This window comes from Lonchura striata, chromosome Z, assembly GCF_050655825.1.
Source record: "Lonchura striata isolate lonStrDom1 chromosome Z, ASM5065582v1, whole genome shotgun sequence".
NCBI lineage: Eukaryota > Metazoa > Chordata > Aves > Passeriformes > Estrildidae > Lonchura > Lonchura striata.
Window position 1 is genome coordinate 11,716,344 of NC_140740.1, and position 21,585 is coordinate 11,737,928.

The window sequence follows — 21,585 nt, forward strand, 5'->3', positions numbered from 1 at the left end:
CCATGCCCTGACATCACAGTGCAAGCACTCTATATTGGCCTGTGAATTTATGCAGAGCAATAACCACCCTTCCGTACAGCAAACGCAAAATAACCGGGGAAGTTCTTCTCTGTCACAAAGCAGCACAAATTCACTTTGTGGCCAAACCCTGTTGTTCAAGGAATCCAAGAGTAACTCCAGGAGTGCACCAAACACCTATAGCCTGTACCCCAACTGAGCACTCAGATGGGACCCAAGCAAAGGAAACCAGACCAAGAAAACGGCCCAAAGCATTGCACTTCTGAGAAACAACGCTTACTTTTAAAAAATTTAAATGTTTATTAAATCTTAACAAAGGACTGAATAAGGAAAATTTGCAGCACTGGGAGTCTCTGACCATTACAAGCAGCACATCTATAGAATGGATGCTCTGCCTTTTATACCCTTAACCCCTCCAAAGTTTTGTCAAAGTTTTGCCATCCACTGGTGGAGATTCCTTTCTTACATTCTTATTGGAGGTCAGGTGTTGCTACGCCACCCACACCTCCTGGTCACAAGCCAGCCCTCCCCAAAACCCCTGACTACCAAGGCTATTGCAAGGGGCAGGGGAAATAGGACTCTGGGAGGATGTATTACAATAACATCACTATACATTTTTACATCCCCATAATATCTACCTCTTAACAGTGAGAGCCAACTGTTACATGACTCATCTATAACACACAGAACCAGGAGAGAAGGCACTGTTGGCATAACAGCTGAAACAATTCCTGACAAATCTCCCACATGTTTGCACATTTATTGGATATGCCCAGGGCTCCTGAGCATGTACATCTCTGCCTTTATTCCCCTTTGAAAGCAGTCAAACTGGCAGCATCTGCCTGCCAGTAGGAGCTGCTCCGAGCTGGGAAGAAGACTGGTGGTGCTGATTTCCAGAGGCTTCTGTGTCCCAGGAGAAGATAAGGAAGGAGTGGATTGAAAGGTGCTGGCGCTGCTGCTGCTCTGTGCCAGACAGCCCTGGCTGAGCAGGGCACGGCGCTGCAGACTCTTGCTCCTGTCAGAGCTGGGCACACCTGGGAACAAGGCATGGCAACTTGTGGGGAAACCAAGGACTTCATGGGTTCTGCACTGCTCAGCACACACCCAGGCCATCTGTGACCCAGAGTTCTGGCACCTAAAAAGATAAAGCAGACGGAAATAGCTGGGAAAAGTTTCATTTTGACCTTTCTTACCTGTTCACAGAAGTGGCCAAAATGAAAGTTACAGAGCAGGGCCTGATCCTTTCTCCTGCAGGAGGGGCCCTGTACTGGCTCCTGCCCAGGGCTGGTGCCCATGTGCTAACATTCAGCTGAGTGGGAGCAGAGCTCCTGGGGCTCTACAGCGATACACCAAGCCCAGCCCAGTTACCTGGTACACATGCAAAGCTTCAGAAAAAGATTAGAATGGAAAAATGTAACTGTCATGATCATTGTATTTTACTATGTTCACATGCTGTATAGGACTGCAATTTTATGTATTTGTGGTATTTTCACACATTTTAATCTCCGAAATACTGTCAGATACACTTTGATTCCTAATGGAAAGTCTTAAACTATTAATTTAGCTTATAAAATGAAGTTACTGACATTAAATAATATGTACTTTGTAGCGTAGAAGAACACAGTAATAGTATGAGTAATTATGATTGCTTAAGCACAATTGGCTTGGGTCTGTACAGGAATGTGAAATTTTGCAAGAAAATAATATTTTCACTAGGTTTTGTAAAATATTTGAGAAACACTTCTTGTTTGAAAGAATACGTTTCAAACAACCTTTTACTTAGGAGTTTGAGGAAGGTTCTTACTTTTGAGAGCAGTACAATTTTACATTTTAAGAATAATGTAAGCAGCTGATGAACTTTAGAATTATTGCAGACCATATTTAGTCTTTCAGAAAGTATTAGTGATATATATCTGATTCAATGCATCTTTTAGCCAGGTTTTGTCAGTGTAGGAAAGCCTGGTTGTAAAGCTCCCATTGTTGCCATTACAGCATTTATGTGCTGTAAATCATGTAAAAGTCTCCATTTTCCTGATTTCTTTTTTATTACAAGGGGTATTCAAGGGGCCGAATGATTCTTCAATATGACCCACTTGCAATTGTTCTGTGACTAATTCTTGCAGGGCAGTAAGCGTTTCAGTAGTAAGGGGCCACTGATCAACGCAGACAGGTTTATCTGTTAACCATGTCAAGGCTACAACTGGACATTCACCACCCTGCATCACAGTGGCTCCTATTAAAAATCCATAGCAATTCTGTAATAATAGTAATTAAAAATCCCAGTAATTCTGAGGGTCTGATGTTAGCTTGTTGGCCATCGGGATGTTTCACATGAATTACAATGGCTGACAAGCCACCTGTTGTAGAACCACCCAACCCCATCAGTCCAAAACTTGCACGAGTGAGAGGTCACGATTGAGGCCAACGCAGTCACGAGAGTATTGTAGCATCTGCTCCAGTGTCAATCAAACCTGTTACCGATACGGTCCCTGGATGATATCCACTGGCTGTGAGGATGCATGTCTTTTCTGGATGGTTCTCCGTTACTTTCTCAGTCCGGAACACTTGAGGTACTTACCGTATTGGGAACAAAACTCACAGAGGCTACAAGCTGAGTGATGCAAGTTCCTTTCTGAATAGTAATAGGGCACTCATCAATTCATATCATAGCATGACTCTGTCCTAAATAATCAACATCAATAAGTCCTAAATGCACATGAATACCTTTAAGTGTAGTACTTGATATCCCTATCAGAAATGCACTCAATCCACGTCCTATTGGGCCATAGGTGTCATGGGGCACTTTGCAGATTTCTTTTGTCAAAATAGTTACTGTGTCGGTGGTGGGTACATCAATCCCTGTGGACCCACTTGTTGCTCCTGAATACTGTTTGCAAATGGGTAGCTTTACAGTGCTGGGAAGGCCCATAATTGCTGTTAATGGTCGTCAGGTTATTTGTGTCCCCACACACCCCTTCGTGTTCTTCTTCCCATTTCCCTGCAACAGCTGACCATTTGCATGATACTTACTCGTGCACAGTGCCCAAATTTAGCACAATGATTGCACATAACATTGCTGCTTGCATTTGACTTAGATGTTATTTTCTGGGTATTACACTGTGCCCTTACATGCCCTTGCTGTCCACAATTACAGCATTTCGGTGGTGGTCTTAGAACTGCAGCAAGAGCTGTCATTTTATGCTCTACTGAACCATCTTTTGAGCAAGCAGTAACCATTTCAGGCAATGTGGGCTCCCCAGGTAAGGTGTCAATAATCGTTCTGCAGTCTGGGTCTGCACTTTCTTTCACCAATTCTATACACAATCTATGTCACAAAGGTTCATTATCTACCTGTTTTTCAATAGCTGCAGCAAGCTTTTCCACAAACTGCAAAAATGGTTCTCTCATCCCTTGTTGTATAGTAACATATCTCTGTTTTGGAGCTGCCATTTCCATTGTTTTAATTAAAGCACTCATGCCTATTTGCCGAGCTTGTGTCAAAATTGAAGGATCCCACCTTGCCTGCAAATCTGGGTTAGCAAAAGGCCCAGTGCCCAATAAGGCATCAACACCCACAGCATGACGAGTCGTGTTGAGGCAGCTGCATATTTGTTAAAGCTGTGAGCTCAGCCACTCACCTCCGAGTTTCTTGAAACACACCATACTGTACTGGTTGGAATAAAACTGTAGCAAGATGCATGATGTCATAAGGTACAAGCATACTGCATTAATTACATGTATTAATTGCATTACCTCTGAGGAATTAATACCAAACTGAGCCACTTTCAATTGGAGATCTTGCACAACCTTCCAGGCAAAGACATGATGACTGTCATCCTGCCCTATTCCAGGAACTGCATTAAAAACTGGAAAAGCCATAGGATTATCACAGGCAACATTTGCCTTAACACTCTCCTCCTGAGGTACTTTTGGGGCACCAAATCTTTCTATTAGGTCCCAATTTTTTTATTCAGCTGCTTTCTTCCTAAGAAATTCCCAAAACTTCTGAGGTTGTCATGGAAGCACAGTTACTTGACACAGAGGCAAAGTCCATGGGGCAGTAGGGCTAGATCTCTTAGAAGCTGAACTGCCAACAGTTCCCTGCCCCACCTCAGGTGTTACTGCGGGTGACTCTTCACTTGATTTGCTGTCACTGTCCAGCAGTGGAGGATACGACCTTGCAAACTGTTCATGCAGCTCAGAGGGGGGCGGGCGGCAAATGGCTGGGCTAGAGTGGAGGGGCGTAGGTCTTAGATTCAAAGAAAAACCATAAATTTCTAACCAGGTAGAAGCTTGAGAAAGTGTTGAGAAAGAATGTAAGTTCTTTATCTCTCTTGTTCACATTGTTTATAATTAGGTTTTACTACTGTACGTCATCCACTGCACACCAATAGGGTGACATGTTTTCACTTCAGGACCAATAGAGTTGGTCTGCACAAAGCTCTGTATAAAAGAGTGATGTATTTTGAAATAAATCAGTTATAGTCTCAGCCTTCTGAACAAAGTCTGTTCATTCCCATCCTGCCTCAACAGCGTCAGAGGGGAGCAGGGGGCAGACAGCTGGGTTTGTCTCTCTGCCAAAGACATTTCCGCTAACTGGCGCAGTGGTGCAGTGTATAGAGGCACCGCTGAAAGCTGCTGTGCAGGTGTGAGATAAAGAGGCTTAGGAGTCTGAGAAGGAGATACTCTGTCAGTCTGCCCAGAAGCCTTAGCAGCTTTCCCAAAAGCTTCAGCATCCAGCCCAGAAGCTCTGGCAACTTTCCTGGAAGCTTTGGTAGCCTGCCTGGTAACTTCCATGGGCACCTGCACTTTCTTCAAGGATGTATGCAACAAGTTCCCCATCAGAGGCCCCATCTGACTCATCCCTCCCATCAGACTACTTTATCAACCCCAAATCTTCATCCACCTTGTACTCTGCTTGTTCCCGCTGTTTTCCATTCCTTTAATGCCTCAAAAGGCGATCTCCAAGTAACAACTAGATTGACAATAGTTTTATCTCCCGCTCAGGTGACTTCCCACAGCTTGTTCCTGACTTTTTTTCCAACCTTTAACACTAAATGCTGTGTCAGGATCAGTAGCAAAATCCTATGATCTAGCCCACAGCAATATACTACAAAGGGCATAGTCTGAAGTAGTAATTCCCTTATTTCTTAACAAAGCTTTCTATGTAGCCAAAACAGTCTCTTCCTCTTTAGATTTATCTCCCATTATCACTAGTTGTTGCCTCACCTGCTTCCAGGTGTGTTGATAGGAGAAAATCAGGTCTGGACTTGCCTGTGGCTTCCACCCGCCACTCTCAGCTGCACCAGCGCCGCCTCCCCCGCCACTCCCCAGCGGGTCAGGGCTGCCAGTCGCTGGGACCCCGCGTGGCTCCAGACCGACCACGCTGCTCAGGCTGCTGCTCCACGCGGTGGGCACCAGCTGTCACTGGTATATACACTGCATCGTGAGGCGGTCGCCACACAAAGCACAGACCACAGGCGGTCTCAGATGGCAACTCTTTATTATCGAACATGACCTTTTATAAACTTTCTAATTGTTTATACTTCTTCTACCCCAACTGTTGGCCACAAAAAAATCAACATAACACCACTGGTGAACAGTAACAGTGACTTTAGTTAACTTTCTGAAAATGCTTTATCCAGCTGCAGTTCTCTCCTTATCTTTCTCCAGTTCTTCTCTCAGCCTCCTTGGTAGCAGCCTTGGAGAGAGCTCTTGATCAGCTTCTTGCCTCTCAGCTTCTTTTTGCTCCTTTAGCTAACAGGCCTGCTGTTAGCCCCTTCCACAGTAATTCATCCATGAGGGGCAGGAAACAAGAATAGGGGGCAGGAAGCAGAATAGGATTAAAAAGCCTAGTGATTAATTAGAATTGGTTAAAATCTGACAGACCTTGAGATGACACCAAAATTCATCATCCTAGAGTGTAGCCTACAGCACACTACTCGCATTTCTATATTCGGGAAACATGTTTTCTTCCTTTTACGCTGTCTTAATTTAAAAGCTGAAAGATTCAAGAGGAATTACTACATCCTCCAATGAGTCCATGAAGTTTCCTCTGAATGATCTCCTTTGTGTTACTGCAGTCTACTATTCAAGTATATAGGGACAACTGTCACAGTAATCTCATTAAAAATGTGTGCTTTGTTAAAATAACCATCACAAAAATCAGTCATAGTAAGGCAGGTAAGACAGAATCAGTATTGATACTGAAAATCTATTATGAATGCAGAAAAAGGCAGAATCCAAAAACTTCAGAAGTATGTATATAATATACTCATTTAGTTGAAAAAAACTTACACGTTTATTAGAACAAGTTTGGGATTTTTTTTAAATCTCATTTTTTCTACTTTGGATAGCTTTACCTCAGCAGTCCATAAATTATTTTTGCTGTATTAAACTAGTGAAACAAGGATATTTAGTCTAGATTTTTAAATTCCAGAAGGAAGTATTATGCAGTGTTACAAATGAAAAGCTACGTTAGATTCCTAATTTATCAGTAAAATACCTAACTGCAGAATGATATCAGCAAGAAATTCTATTATTTTGGAAGAGCAGGGTAGTATGTTAGAGAACTCTACCTTTCCAGACACTGGAGAAGAAGGAGTAGCACAGGGGCTGGAATAGCTACTGCTTTCTGCAGGTTTTACTGAGGACTGAGCTGATCTGTCATCTGAGGATTGTCCGGAGAGCAAAATGTCTTTTTCTTTGTACTTCTTTGGCTGGTGGAGTGCAGGAGAAGAAGATTTCACTGAAACCCTACAAAGGACATACCTTGAGTTTCACAAGCAGTCACTGAACAATTTACATCGACCTGTCCACCTACAGCATGACCCCATGTATTACAGCAACTACAACATCTATTAAACCTAACTAAAAACTCATACTGACCATTCATTGCTTTTTAATGCTACTGTTAAACTTCTTCTGCTACTTCTCAAACATCACAATTCATGGACAATATTCCTGACTGCTCTCTCAAACAGCAGCCCCAGGTATGAAATACTTCTCTTTGGGATTACAATGCAGCATACAACAGTATAACACCTTCCAAATGTACTTCCACTGTTTTCACCTATTACTAGCAGAAACTTAAGTGATACTTGTATACATAAACTGCAACCTACAGTAAGCAGAAGACCTCAGCATCTTACTTTTCAGCATGAGAGGAGTCAGACAATTCTGTTTCTGTTGAGCTTTTTCTGCTGCTGGTTGACTTCCATGTAGATGCCAAAGGAAGTTCTTCACAAGTCACAGGCCTTGGTCTCTGGCCAATTCCTGAAGGCTGCTGCAGACCTGCAGACTGTTCTTCAGCACTCAGAACAGCTGTAATTGCTCTTACAGTTGTTTCATCAACCTGAGACCACAGCTTAGAAGGAGCTCGCATACGACGCAGAAACAAGCTGTGCCACTTCTGCCTGAGCTGCAGCAGCATACCAGCAGCCTGCAATGAATTCCAATTCTGTTAAATACTGATGAAAATTAGATCACACAGGTAAGAGAACCCTGTCTTTTCCCTATCAAGCAACACCTGGCATTCCAATATAAACAGAGCCCAGAATTGAAGGCAAGACTAAGGTCTTGGGGAAGGGGAATAATCCATATTTAAACTATGATGTTAATTTGCTTTCTTTTCCTTGGGTACAAGGTCATTTTGGAAACATTTCATTTAGCTCTGTACTAAACTTAGCTTTGTATTGTAATTCCACAGACTTTTTTTTTCCTTCTTATCTTTCAAGAAAACTCAATCCTTTCATGCTTTATGCCCTTCCTCTCAAATCAGTCTCTACTCATGCACTCTTCAGTATAGTTGATGGAAAAGAGCTCTAAGTGATATTTTTCTTACATCAACACCTGGTCAAGTGTGATGACTAAATTCAGAAGACTATTGTCTAATTCTGCTACCAGAAACGCTTCCATTACGATAAATTTTTAAAAATCACTCTTCTGGACATGACTAGGAGAGAGAGTATTATTATTAGAGTTGGTAAAGTTGTGTGTTTCATGACCCATAAACTGCAGCCACAGCTCCTCAATGACATAAAGACTTCTATTTCAAAGAGGATTTGAAATGTATCCTTCCAAAATCTGACAGCAACTTTCTCTCAGCAACTTCAGCTTCAAGTGCTCCTTTTTTGATCTGATTTTGGTTATCCTCTCAGAGAAAGAAGAACACAATATGCCAATGTGACTGTTCTCTCAGCTCCTGTCCAGATTTTAGCTTATCCCAGCTTGTGCTATGGCCTGATGGAGCACCATGCAGGCAGGACAGGAGGCCAGAAGGAGCAGAAGGGCCCTTATGCTGTCACTGTCACCTGCAGCTTGCTGTCCCTTGCAGTCATCATTTTTTGTCTGCCAGTCTCTTCAGAATCTGCTGACTTGTGGAAAGGGACAAAACTGCCAAGCTCAGATATAAAACATCATATTACCCAGAAAGTTTTTGAAACAGACCCAACAGCATCTGGATTGCTGAGGCTTTCCTGCTCCCTTTTGTGAGAGACAGGACACCCACACCAATATGGAGGAAGAGGGATGAGCACTCTCACTGTTGACTTAGGTGACTATTCTCTTTCTTTCTGCTGACAGGTAAAAGAAGAGAAAGGTATGGGTGACAGGTGATCAAACACTGCAACTTGGATTTTGAATACACAAATTCATGCAACAGACAACTCTGTGCCAAAGGGGATTGAAGCCGTTTAATTCTTAATGAGCTTGTGAAGTAAAGGTTAAATCACAGAGTACCTAGTTCGAGAGACCTAAATGGACCATGACATTCTTGGAGAAAATTCTTGGCTACTCAAATGTTACAAAAACCTTTTCACATCTTTTTACAATTCCTCTACATGAAGCAAACCCAGGAGTAATTTCTTACTTCAGGGTCCAGTTTAAGATGGAGCCATTCATCCAGCTTCAGCAGTGCCAGATCAGCAGACGTCCTGTCCTCCATCTCACTGTCGCTGCTATCATTAGATACCCCTCCCCCTGAATTAAAGACAAAAGGTTCATCAGAATTTCCATATTTTTTCTACTATTATTTCTATACAAAAACCCGCATACTACTATATTACCAGCAATATTTTTCCTTCTAAAATTGACTTTAAATGTAAACATTTGTAAAACTACCTCTTCTTTTCTGCAAATACACTGCAAAGTCTTTGCTCCAGATAGCAGCAATCAAGTAGCCAGACCTGCTGAAGGTCCTACTATGTAAAAACGTGGATTGATATGATGTGACCCAACTCATGTACCTTCACCAGTTTTCACAGGCCACTATACAACTTTTGCCTAAAGCTGTTGGCAAAATCACACATGCCTCTATTTCCTAGTAAAACAGCAGATTTAAAGACCCAGTAAGAAAAAAAAATATGTATGGCTATTAATTAGGATTCTTTATTTTTCTTAAGTGCAATTCAGTCAGCATGAGTACTACTCTAAGGTTCACAGTTTAAAAGCAAGACAGGAAAGCTTTAGAAATAAGTTGGACTTTTAGTTTGATTCAAAGTATGACAACTAGAAGCAGTTATTTTTGCTTCCATTCCAACAGGACTCAATTTAAATGAGAAAAAAAGAAGGAAATGTAAATATATTCTCTATTACTTACAGTTAATAGTACAGTTAACTGAAATTAAAAATTATCAGTAGAACATATCTTGAAAATGTATGTGTTAGCTAGAAGCAACATGACTTGTTTGCCATACTGATTGTTTCTAAATTATTCTGTTTGAATAATCTGGTTCAATGATTCAAATAAAGTAGTCTGCAGAAAGAGAACATGCATACTACACTTCTCAGTACCAATACTACAGTTCTCATTAGATATTGTGGCTGCATTCTTTCCTTACAAACTATACTGCAGTTTCTGAGACCCTACGACTGTGTAATTTATGGACTTGAATAGGTAAGGAATCCCAAAATGGAGAGATTTGTTACAGAACCAACAAACTCTTCCTGAATAGCTACAGGAATTATAACAGCGCTGTTTCCAGAATCAGCCAATATATGTATTAAATATTACTGAAAAATAAGCTCTGCATGTCACACGCTGATGTATACCAATGGAAACATCCCAAATCCAGACTCCAGTGTACCTTGAAAGGATGAAGATGCCTGCAAGGCATTACTTTGCAGTCTGGCTGGTCCACAGAAGAGGGCCACGGTGACAGGTGTCACAACAGAGCAGCACCTGATGTTTGCTGTCTTGTGAGCTCTCGTCATTTCATCATATATAAGCCAGTCTGTGGGGAGGGCCTGGATGGCTGCAGCTTGTCCATTTGCTGGGGCAATCTGTGGAAGAGCAGGTAAAACCAGGCTATTGTACCCTCTACCTGTAATTAATGTAAATTTGAACGTATTTCTCATTTTATCCGGAGACACTGTGGGTGCCTCAACCTGGCAGTGCCCAAGGCCAGGCTGGGTGGAGCTCTGAGCAACCTGGACTAGTGGAAGGTGTCCCTGCCCATGGCAGGGGCTGGAATGAGATAAGCTTTAAGGTCCCTTCCAACACAAACCATTCTATGATTCTGTATTTTGAGAATTAAATACATGTACAATTATATACATATAAAAATATACATGCATGTTGCTATCATGCTGGCATGGTAGTGTGGAGGAAGGTTTTAGAAAGGCCTTGGGAATGGTAAACAGAGGAAAAAGATACATTTATGTATGCCCCATTGTTTTAGGAAGGCCCTGGAAATGAGAAACTGAGGGAAAAGATACATTTATGTATGGTCCATTGTTTCAGGAAAGTCCTGCTTCAGCATTCCTCTCTAAACCCCCTTTCTCCCCACCCCTGAGCAGTTCCCATTGGACCTGGCCCCTGGGGCGGTTCTGATGTGCCTAAGATGAAAACTGTCTCTATTGTTTAGACCTTAACTCTTAATTCTGCTGTATAAAACTGTATCTGGGCAATAGCCCGGGGCTTTTGGTCCCTGCAACCGTTCAGGCAATACAACCTCTCTGGACAAGCATACCATTGGTCTCTCTTGGTCTCTTTATCTCGAATCCTAGCGGCGACTGAGGCAACGCTGCCGCTCGGACCGTGCTAACCCAGCCCTGCCTGGTGAGCCCAGGGCAGCGGGACCGCGGAAAACCCCGGCCCCAGAGGGGACAGCTAGCCGGAGGGTCCCGGGGGGCCGGGGAGGGACGGGGGACAGCAGCGAGAACCCCCCGAAAGCCGCACATGCACATAAAAAAGTGTGAGAATTCAACCAGATTCATCAATTATCCTACCATGGTAAAACAAAATATGTTGTTTTAAAAAGAAATGTTAAAAATGAGTTTCAGAGAAAAACTTGCTTTTAAGAATAGGGATCATTATATCTTTAAAACAATTTTATAGCAGGGCAGTTTTTTTGCCTTTTTGCCTTTTCCATCTAGAGAAAGGACTAACTGAAACGACAGAAAAATGAATCAACTCCAATTCTATCAGCTGGGTAGAACAGTATTTTCTAAAGCTGTAGTGTTAAATGCCTATACTGCTTTTGAAGTACTGACAAACAGGAAAAGACATTTCTAAAACACGTGACAGATTTTAGTGCCCTTTTTTTTGAACTATGAATTCAAAGTGTCTTTACCTTTTTATATTGAGACTGACCAAGAACAGAGGTAGGATGAAATCGCACTTTCTTCTCCTTTGGTTCCGTCAACACCAGGCTGTCTCTGTCTACATGCACAAGATTGGGATACATCCCAGCCACTAAGGCACCTTTAATTACAGCCCAGTTCTCAGAGTTAGTATTAACATCTCTAATATCAGCTCCTCCTCTGGCTCTCACAAAACCTGACAAATGAAAGAGACAAAACAGTGCCATGTTACCTTGTGTTTGGCTCTCAAAAGGAGTCAGAAACAAAAGGTGAAATAAATGACTTCTTTGTTGCATTTTTCACCACTGCCAACCTTAACAGCACCAAGAAGAAACCATTACACTGAAATCCTTCCTGATAAGGGGTTTCATACTGACACAGAATACCACTATTTTCTACAATATAAAGACATTTCCTATGGGAATAATTCATTAAAACATGAAACGCAGTGGCATGTGGAGATGAAGGTGCTTTCAGTTTGATCAGCCACAATTCCTCATCTGCACCATACCCTGCATGAATGTGTGCATGACAGTGTATTTCAAATTAAGGAAAATTACACCAGTGAACATGATTTTTGTTACAATTTCTATATGCTTGACTTTAAAACAACGTTAAAATTGTTTCCAACTTCTCTACCTGAGGCTCTAAGCTGGCCAAGCACCTGTGTTCTCATTCCTGCAATGATTTCCATTGTGGCTCGGGACAGGAAGTTCTTTTCACAGAAGGCTCTCTCCCAGCCGTCACTGCGTGCCTTCTGCCATGCCTGAAAATGTTTTTACATTTGCCTATTAATTTGAAGGACTTAAACTAAAAACTGCAGGTGTTTTTTTAAAGATTACATTTATGTCAATAAAATGAATGCAAAACCCACTCTAAAAGTTAATGTATCAAACCAGATTATTTTTTCTGTTCAACAATTAGATTCTCTTTATGTGCTCACTCTAGTGATGATTATGTCAAATTAAAACAATAAATAAAGATCATTACATTAAGATCATGATTCAAAGTTCAGTGTAGTAGGATGCAAAGAGGCACATTGTTGAAACATTCAAAATTTTCTAGGGTTTGAAACAAAACATACTACAAAAAGGGTTCCCTCACAAATTTATGAGTCCAATACACAGGAAAGGCACTAGGCAAAAAGAAAGTCTTCTCTGAGGACTTAATCACAGTCCGCCACTCTACATCCAACTGGTACATCTGCATTTTGCTTGGGTGATGTGCTGTGATTAGTACTCTCTGAAATGAAAGACTACCTGGAAAGCCCTGAGCAGGGCCATGTGGTCACTGAATGTCCCGGCAGCAAAACGCTTCCTGCACAGCACGGCTGCACGCTTTTGGGAGGCCAGCGTGGGCAGCACAAAAGGGTCTTGGCAGGCAAGAGCACAGGCAATGGTCAGAACAGGATCCAGGCACTTCAGAACTACAGCATACAACACCATTTTACCGAGGTGTGGCTCTACAGGTAATTCAGTCAGCTGATAACCAAGCTCAGTGAGATCTTCCCAAGGGTCCAGGGCATCTATGGTCTGTTCATAAACAAACAAACAAACAAATAAAGGAGAGGAGGATGGGTACAGTGGACAAAATCAATTTACAGTGAAAGCAAAAAGGATGTGAATAATGGACTTTAACTAGACTTGTTTCCAAACACTGAAGAAGCAAGTCAGACTATTAACAGAGACAAGACTTTGAAGCACTCTCTTCCCTTGACATGGAAAAACACATCCCCACACACAAAATGAAAACAGACAACAAGCAAAACTTCAAAACATCCTTAAGTAATTAAAAACAGCTTCAGTACAAACTGAAGTCAGTAAACTGCTACACCACAAATTTGGGATCAAACACAATTACCATCTAAACTTATTCCTTTTCTGACCTTAAGCATATGCACAGCATTTCTCACAGTTACAGCAGGCGGAGGATCAGGAGCTTTCATAAGAAAGTCTACAATTGGACAATTAATTGGAGCCAGAATTTTTGTGTACAAACAGATCTCCTGCAAGGTAAAAGGCAGTACAAAAAAAGATTACCAAGATTTGGAAGCAGCCGCCAAACACATGATTTGTTGCAATTAGTAGTATGGTTTGAGGACATTGTATTTTTTAAAGTTATAGTTTCTAACTGAACATGCACCTGAAGCGGCAGTCTTAGAAGTTCTGGAGATTGAAATTCCAACATATTCTGAAATCGGAGCCTGCTGAAGAGATGAAAGCAGACCCCAGGCTGACAGCGCCCAGCCCTTGAAAATAAAATATGGGAAGTTGTGAAAATGAGGATTTCTTTCTAAAAACAAAACCAAAAGCCAACAAACAGACACAGAAACTCAGAATGGAAAAGAAGAGGCACTACCATGAAGAAAGTGTTGTTAGGTCACATGCAACATGAGAATTTCCTAATCATTAATTATTTTTGAGAGTGTGGCAATTTTTTACTGTAATTTTAACCCAACACTGAGAAATCTGGAGAAAGAAAAACAAGGCTTTTCTAATGTAAAGTGCTGTGGGTTTTTTGCTAACCTAAGACCAGTCCAAATCTCAATCATCCTTTGTTGTAAGGAACCAGTTGCAAACTTTCTTGCTTCCCCTCACATCCCCTAAACAGAAGTTATCCTTGGAGTAAAAGGTAGAATAAAGATGAAGTAACTTGTGAGTGAATGAGGGAGGAATGAGCAAATTCTCTCAGTCATATACATCTATGTGCATACATGCAGCTTAATGCCAATATGATTGATTAAACAGGCATTTGTTGCTACATAAACTTCTGAGCCCTCCCCCACAGTGCTGGGAAGAATATAATCATGGCCTGTTAAGTCATGGATAGCTTGGAGAAAGTGAAATAGGCAGTCCTCTGCCCATACACATGATGTGAAAACATTGTGACTGCGGGTGCTACGTGGGAGAAAGAGGAAGGAGAACAAATTAATGGGGGGAAAACAACCCAGACCTTTGGGAAATGCCTGAGCATCACTTTTCTACAACTTGGGAGATTATTCCAAGGAAATACATGCTGACGCCTACTTGTCTGCAGAGAACCAGTGTTGGCCTCTATGCAACACAACACCGGAATAGGCCAGAAACAATTACTATGTTGTGTGGTTTATTCTAAACATAAAGGACTGTGCATATCTGCAAAATGGGAACCACTATGAGGCATTTATTACCTGCCTTTTCTCTGGATAGCACTGGCTTTTGAAATCCACCCCATTTTTAGCACTGTAGCACAACTCAGTGCATCAAAAGACTTCTAGAAAAACAAAGAAAGGAATACAAACTGAAAACTCAATAGGGTACATGAAATACAAGTTACTAGTTAGATTACCAACAGGAGTTTTCTAAAAAGTATGAAATAGTAATATATACAGCAGCTTCTGAGACAAAGGTACCTTCTCAATTTCAAGTGAATTAATGAGGGTATCTCCTTTCTAGTATCTTAATGCTCCACAAGTTTTGAAATTCAAGATTTTCAAGGTTTTTGAGACGGATAGCTTACAGTATTTGTCTTAAAACAAATTCATGTTGAAGCCTTTCAGAAAGGACTGTTGCCTGACAGGCACTAGCTCTCAGCTAGTAAAAGCTTTTTCTCACTTTACTGTAAAGTAATAAAAAAAAAAAAAAGTTCTCCAAAATTTATACACTGTGTGTTTTAGAATCACACTAGGAAAATTTAAGGCAGTCCTACCTCTTTCACCTTTCCTGAGTCAATGACAAACACCACATCATTGACTGTTATGCTGGTTTCTGCAATATTAGTAGAAAGAATCTGCAAAGAAAAAACCCAAAACCACCAAAACTATAATAACTGCAAAAGCAATGGCAAAATAGGTCATTGTGGCATTGGAAAAAGTCCTCTAATACTTGCAATTTTGCGGATGCCAAAAGGTGGACTTTCAAGCACTTTCTTCTGGTCCAAAGTCTGCATACTTGAATGAAGCACGAAAACTTGGTATCTAATGCAAGACAAAAGGAACATTTTAAGGATCCTTAAAAGAAGCAATGAAAAGCCACAGTAACTAAAGGTTTTACCTGTGAGCATTATCAGAAAATCTCTTGTCATCCAAAACAATGCGGTCCCTCAGGCTCACTATCTCATCATACCCAGGAAGAAATATTAAAATTGCTCCTAAAAAAGGAAGTGGGTTTGCAAAGTTAAACAGAAAATTCAAATACATGTCGAATAGCACTCAGAAGGTTTTAACATCTGTGGATTGCTGAAAAAAGAGCATGATTATCAGAAGTCAAATCCACAACCACTGGTTAGGTATTTACCTACCTGCATCAGAACTATGACAGATGCTGTGAAGTAAGTGCATTATCAGATCCAGATCCACTTTTTCATCATCAAAACTGTGATGGTAAGCTGTCAGTAGCTCTCTGTCCTCTGCACTAAGGTCACTAGCACTTTTTTGGACCAGGGAACTGGAACTTTCATCCATGTTTCCAAATCCAAATGAAGCGCTGTAACAGGAAAATACACCAGAATCAAGGCTGCCCCTTCGGGTTTGCATTGAGCCATCAAATCAAACTTAGATTGAGACCAACTCAATTCAAGACTGTTGGTCTTGAATTCTGATGTTTAAGTGTTGCAGAAGGGAATCACCATACTATTACTGTTTACTGATTCCAATGTTAACCCAATGAAGGATGCCACTTTATTTATTAGTGTTAACTTTAGTTTTCTTCAACTTCATTGAAACACAACCATAAGCAAAGGAAAGTATAAAGATACTTCTCGTTTATCTGTTCAAGTAAAAATATTTGAGAGATATGTCTTCTCCAAAAATTTCCCACTAGCAGAAACTACACTAAGAGAAATTATAGTAGAGATAATCTTTACAAAACACTACCACAAGTATGACAACTGTAAGTTAATCAGAAAATCATTCTTGAATGGCCTAGTGTACACATTACTTCTGCAAATTTTCTTTAATATGCCTATTGCATATAAAAAATATAGATAAAAACACATTACAGATTTGTTTCCAAAATAAGCATGTGAAAAGAAAATGGTACATAGTATAGAATTAGCAAGTTGTGCAAGCATAAACAATATGCTATTGAGTACAAACTTTTTTGCTGTTTATTTTTTGAAATACTCCTATTCTTAAAAAAAGGTATTGCTATTAAGTCCAGATTTTAGAGCATGAAAAGCTAAAACCTGTTCTGATTAGAAGAACACAAATCTCAAATTTCCCATCACAACTCTATGTATATCATATACAACTCATTCTGCAAAACAGTTACAGCTTACCTGTAGGATTCCAACAGATGAACAACCTCTGTCTGTCCAAAGTGCCTAGCCCAGTCCACAGCCATCCTGAAATAGTTGCACAAGTATTTTTATTAGACTTTTCACTTCAAAAGATGCATATGAAGAGCACATCAGGAGAGGCAATTGACATCAGACTTTTGTACCCATTTCTGTATTGACATCAGTACTGTTATTGCTGGATCTGCAACTTCCCATTTGAAAGTGCTTGAATAGGTGTTAACAGCTGACTTTTAGGTGACTACAGTTCTTTACCACAACAGAATGTCAGTTTTACACAGGAGCAAACATGCTCAAGGAAGTGAGGAGGAAGAAGGTGCCATTCCTTTAAAAATGGTGCAGAGATCAGACCTGCCTGTTTGCAGTATCCTTGAAGTCATCTCAAAAAGTCACACCCCAGGCATAACATCTGGCTATTTCATGTCTTTCAGAAGCTGTCCTCACTATGCAGTTCACCCTTTTAACTTTAAATTGCATTTCTTCCCCAAGTTATTCAAATGTTAGTACCAAATATCAGACCCCTGGAATCCTAATTCTTATCATTCCATACTACAATTATTTACTGTACTTCCCTGTTTATATGAAGACATACTCCATGACCACAAAACCTGAGTTTCTACAGATCCACAAATATTTTTACATGCTACAATATATTTAGAAACATAACAGAAAGATCTTCTGATATGTGTAACTCCATGAAAATAGGAATTGCCAAATATTTTGGTTCAGTTCAGTAGATTACAGTTGTTCTACTAACCAGTATCCTAAACAAGACCTACTGAAACAAAATTTATAGCTCACAATCAAGACCATGTAATTAAGAATTCAATTTAGAATTTACAGAAAACAATGTGATTATCAGGAGTTAGAAATTGTTGAGGCTGTCAAAATCTATAGTTCTTACAGCAGTGTGATAAGCTAGCAAATTAATTTAGATGTTAAAGAATTTTCTTCCTCTCTCCTATATTGACAAATAAATCTATCTTTTGGTTTCTCTGTTTTTACCAGCCATTAGATGATTTGCAGTGGATACTTGCTCCCATGCTGATCAACTGTTCTACTTGACTCAAAAAGCCTCCCCCTGAAGAAATCATCAGAGCAGTCGCACCAGTTTCACTGTGCCTATAATCAACTGAGAAATAAAAAAAAAAAAAAATCCAGCAAACCCAGTAGAAATGTTATTTTTTCATCTAAATATAGTACAAATACTGCTTTCAAATTCCAGCCCAAAGAGAATTTGTTTCCTCACTTTATCTCTGAAGTTAGTTCATATGAATTCTACACTGTTTTAGAAACACACTTCTGTCAATACTTCAAAACAATAACTAACTAAACAACTCATTATTTCTGCTAGCCCTATCATTTTTCAGTCAGCATCAGAATGCAAAGGTAACACCATTTGAAACTGGAGATAAAAGTAGCCATAAAAATCTAAGTACATCTGAGGTTGCTCTTTTCTTATGCAATAACACATGAAACTTACCACTGACATTTTCAGTTAAAATAAGATTTAACAGCTGAGCAAACGAATCAATATCTTTATGCAACCAGATGTCAGAAAGACAGGAATCCATTTCTTTTACTATCCACGGTTCAAGGCAATTCACATCTTTTTCAGTCTGAAGATAAAAAACAATATTGAAAGCTTAATCTTTTCCAAGAGTTGTCTTTATTCTCATACATTACCCACAAAGAATTGCAATGGTTATTTTTCCCAGCAGCCACAGAAACCCAGCACTCAGGTATCAGTTCATGCATTGATTTTGTCATACGCAAGTACGAACACAATGGCAGTCGAGCCATTTGATCTGAGGAAAAGCTGTGTGCAACCACCCGAACTGAAGAGCACACTTCAGCAAGAGCCGTTCATCCTCATCAAGTAATCTTTAAAATACGTTAATGTCCTGAAAGATTCAACAGAACTTTAGAAAACAGATTTTAAATGGCTAGTAATACAACACAAATATAAACACCTGTAACATCTCTTCCGACTAAAGAAAAAACTTACCAGTTGATTAAATACTGTGTCACCGCCATCATCCAACCGTTTGTACTCCTCATTTGTCCTTGGAACCGATTTTTGTCTCCGAGATGTCCCTTTGTTAGTGTTATCTTGAGCTGAACACCACTCAGCAAGAGTGTTCTTCTGTTTCTCTTCTAGAATGCAAAGTATTCCCCAAGAAAGTTTTAGAGTCATATTTATTATCCATTGTTTTCTACTAAAAAAGTTAGTCACAGCAGGTTTTACCAAGTTTTACCCATTCAACATCTTTTTTTAGTCTAGAATGCTACTACCAGTCCAACATAAATGACATGTTTAAGGGTACCCAAAGTGCACTGCACCAGGGCTATAAAAACGAGGTAAAACCCAACACTTTGGTGTTTAACCCCCCAAACCTCCATTATTCCAAACTACTGCATTCAAAGTATCTTCCTTAAGTAATCACCTTCCACACAATCTCAGGCCAGATCTTTTTCCACAAATGGAATTCTGAAGACAAGTGATACAGTCCCTGCATGTAACAACTTACTTTTCTACACCAGTGGAAGAAACATCAGAAAACACCAGTGTCCTAACTGAACTTTTCTGACCCCAGTGATCAGAGATGAGCACTGTGATCAATACCCAGTTAGGACTGGATATTGAATGTTATAGCTTTGGGGTTTGCATTTTTTACTTTTCCTTTAAATAATCACTGGGATCATTACTTTCAGTTGCCAGGAAAACTTCTGAAGCAGTATCTACTTAATCAACTTAAAACCAATGATGTTTAGCTCAAGAGTGTTAACACTTAAAAAAATACATCCATGCCTGAAGAAAGCAGTGAAAAATGTTACTGAAGGGAATACCTTGTCCATTTAGTGCAAGATGTACAAAATCATGCCTGCTTTAATAGCTGCACTTTAATTTGCACCCAAAGGTACAGAGCATCCTATGCTTCTTTAGCATTCATGTGGGCAGAGCCCCCAGTTATATATAACTCTACAGCATAATAATTAGAAAAAAGATGACATTCATCAACTGAGTGAAAACAGAATGCAACCACTGAATCAAAGTGATCTTTTTTCTTTAATTGCATAAACTATTTCCATAATGTAAATATTGACAGCTTAAAGATACTTGCTGTCATCTAAATCACACTCATTTAATCTCCTGACTCTGGAATTTCAACAGAAAATAATCCTGTTAATTGTTTGTTCAATCAATGATTCTCATTGCCAACCCTTAGAATTAACAAGTCCGCTGACCTTGCTGCTTCTTTTCTTTGTACTTCACCATCTCTTTGTTTGTATACCCAGTGCTTCGTAAAATGTCCTCCAGAAACATCTCTTTAACTTCAAAAGGTCTCCCTTGGACTAAAATAGAAAAAATCCGTAAAAGATCATATATTCACCAGCTTCACTTACAGAATTAATTTTTTAAAAAACTACCTTCACTGGAGTTTATTTTTCTCGAAACTGTACAAAACAAAACATTTCCAAAATCAAATGCCACCTTGTTTCTCCTCAACCTCTTCAATTTTATGAAGTGTTCCAGCAGATGTTCGTAAGATTGACAATTATTAACTACAATTTTTTTTTAAACGAGAAAAAGAAAACAGCTGTTTTTGTTTAGGCTTACAAACAAGAACTTGCCATGTAAGTCTCCCATCTGGATTAAAAATGTAATTAAATAATAAGCAATTAATACAGCTTTTTGCAAGGTTCCACACAGAGACAGTAAATCTTTGTACTGAACTCCTTTCTTTTCATGAGAATCATGTGAGAAGGCAGCCTTATCTCCATGTCCTCTACTAATTCAGCAAAGCTGAGCTTTCTTTACTGAATACTTCTTGACAGATGAGACATCCCAGCGGCCTTTACCTTCTGATAATTTATCCTGATCTCTCTTTCAACAGGACTGTTTTCTAGACCTTATCTGTCGACATTGCAGGATGCTTTTTGCATGAAGATTAAAATCTCTACATTTTGATTTCTTGTTCCTTAACCTGACTCAGGAACACTCAGGATTTTCCTTCAGAAAGAACAATCCACAATTCACATACTTTTAGAAGCTGGTCACAGAGGAAGCCTTCCAACACTGATCACAAACTCTGTGTACTACAGCGATCCACAGCCACAAAATGTGGTTTCTGTGGTCAGGATTTTGTCAGCCGTATTGCTGAAGGAGACTCAAACCTTGTATATTAAATTAACAGACAAAGCCACTTCTTTTAATTCTTAAATTAACCAAAAAAAAACCCAAAAAAAAACCCCCAAAACAACAACAACAACAACAAAAAACGGGAAAAAAATATCTTTTGAATTGTTATTGGCCTGTTACATAACCAGCACAAACACTGTGGTAAATTGGAGAGATTGGGAGAGATTGCCAGCAGATTTTCCAACACAAATTGACCGATCTGAAAGAACAGGAAGCTGCAAAAAGACTAAACTGGAAAGTCATACAACAATCATAACCGAGGCACTCCCTTGCAAAAAAAATTCAAAGAACATGAAATCACGTGTAATTTCCAGATTCCTGTCTCCAACAAGCTGCAAACCTTATTCAACTGGGCAGAAATTCAAAACTGAGAACTAAACAATTCCATCTGCAAAAAAAGGAAGGAAAAAAAGGTTTCCTCCTCACAAACATTTGCTAAAATAAACCAGTAAGCAATCCCATTTCCTAAAACCATTGAGATTTTTTTTAAAAAGGCTGACATGCAG

The 21,585-nt window shown here is 39.8% G+C and overlaps 1 protein-coding gene across 1 annotated transcript; it reads right to left on the reverse strand.

Moving 5' to 3' along the window:
• Positions 1-4,270: 4,270 nt before the first annotated feature.
• Positions 4,271-21,133, reverse strand: LOC144248271 (3'-5' RNA helicase YTHDC2-like). The gene is made up of 19 exons (XM_085567845.1): positions 20,125-21,133; positions 18,884-19,032; positions 18,359-18,494; positions 17,881-18,007; positions 16,858-16,923; positions 15,880-16,064; positions 15,633-15,729; positions 15,469-15,556; positions 15,289-15,369; positions 14,771-14,853; positions 13,744-13,849; positions 13,487-13,606; positions 12,861-13,133; positions 12,241-12,367; positions 11,592-11,797; positions 10,104-10,299; positions 8,888-8,997; positions 7,170-7,459; positions 4,271-6,774 (listed from the first exon to the last, which is right to left on the reverse strand). Exons 1-19 carry the CDS (start codon positions 20,201-20,203, stop codon positions 6,504-6,506), a joined length of 2,790 nt encoding a protein of 929 aa, XP_085423971.1. The 5' UTR covers positions 20,204-21,133; the 3' UTR covers positions 4,271-6,503.
• Between the last annotated feature and the right edge of the window lie 452 nt (positions 21,134-21,585).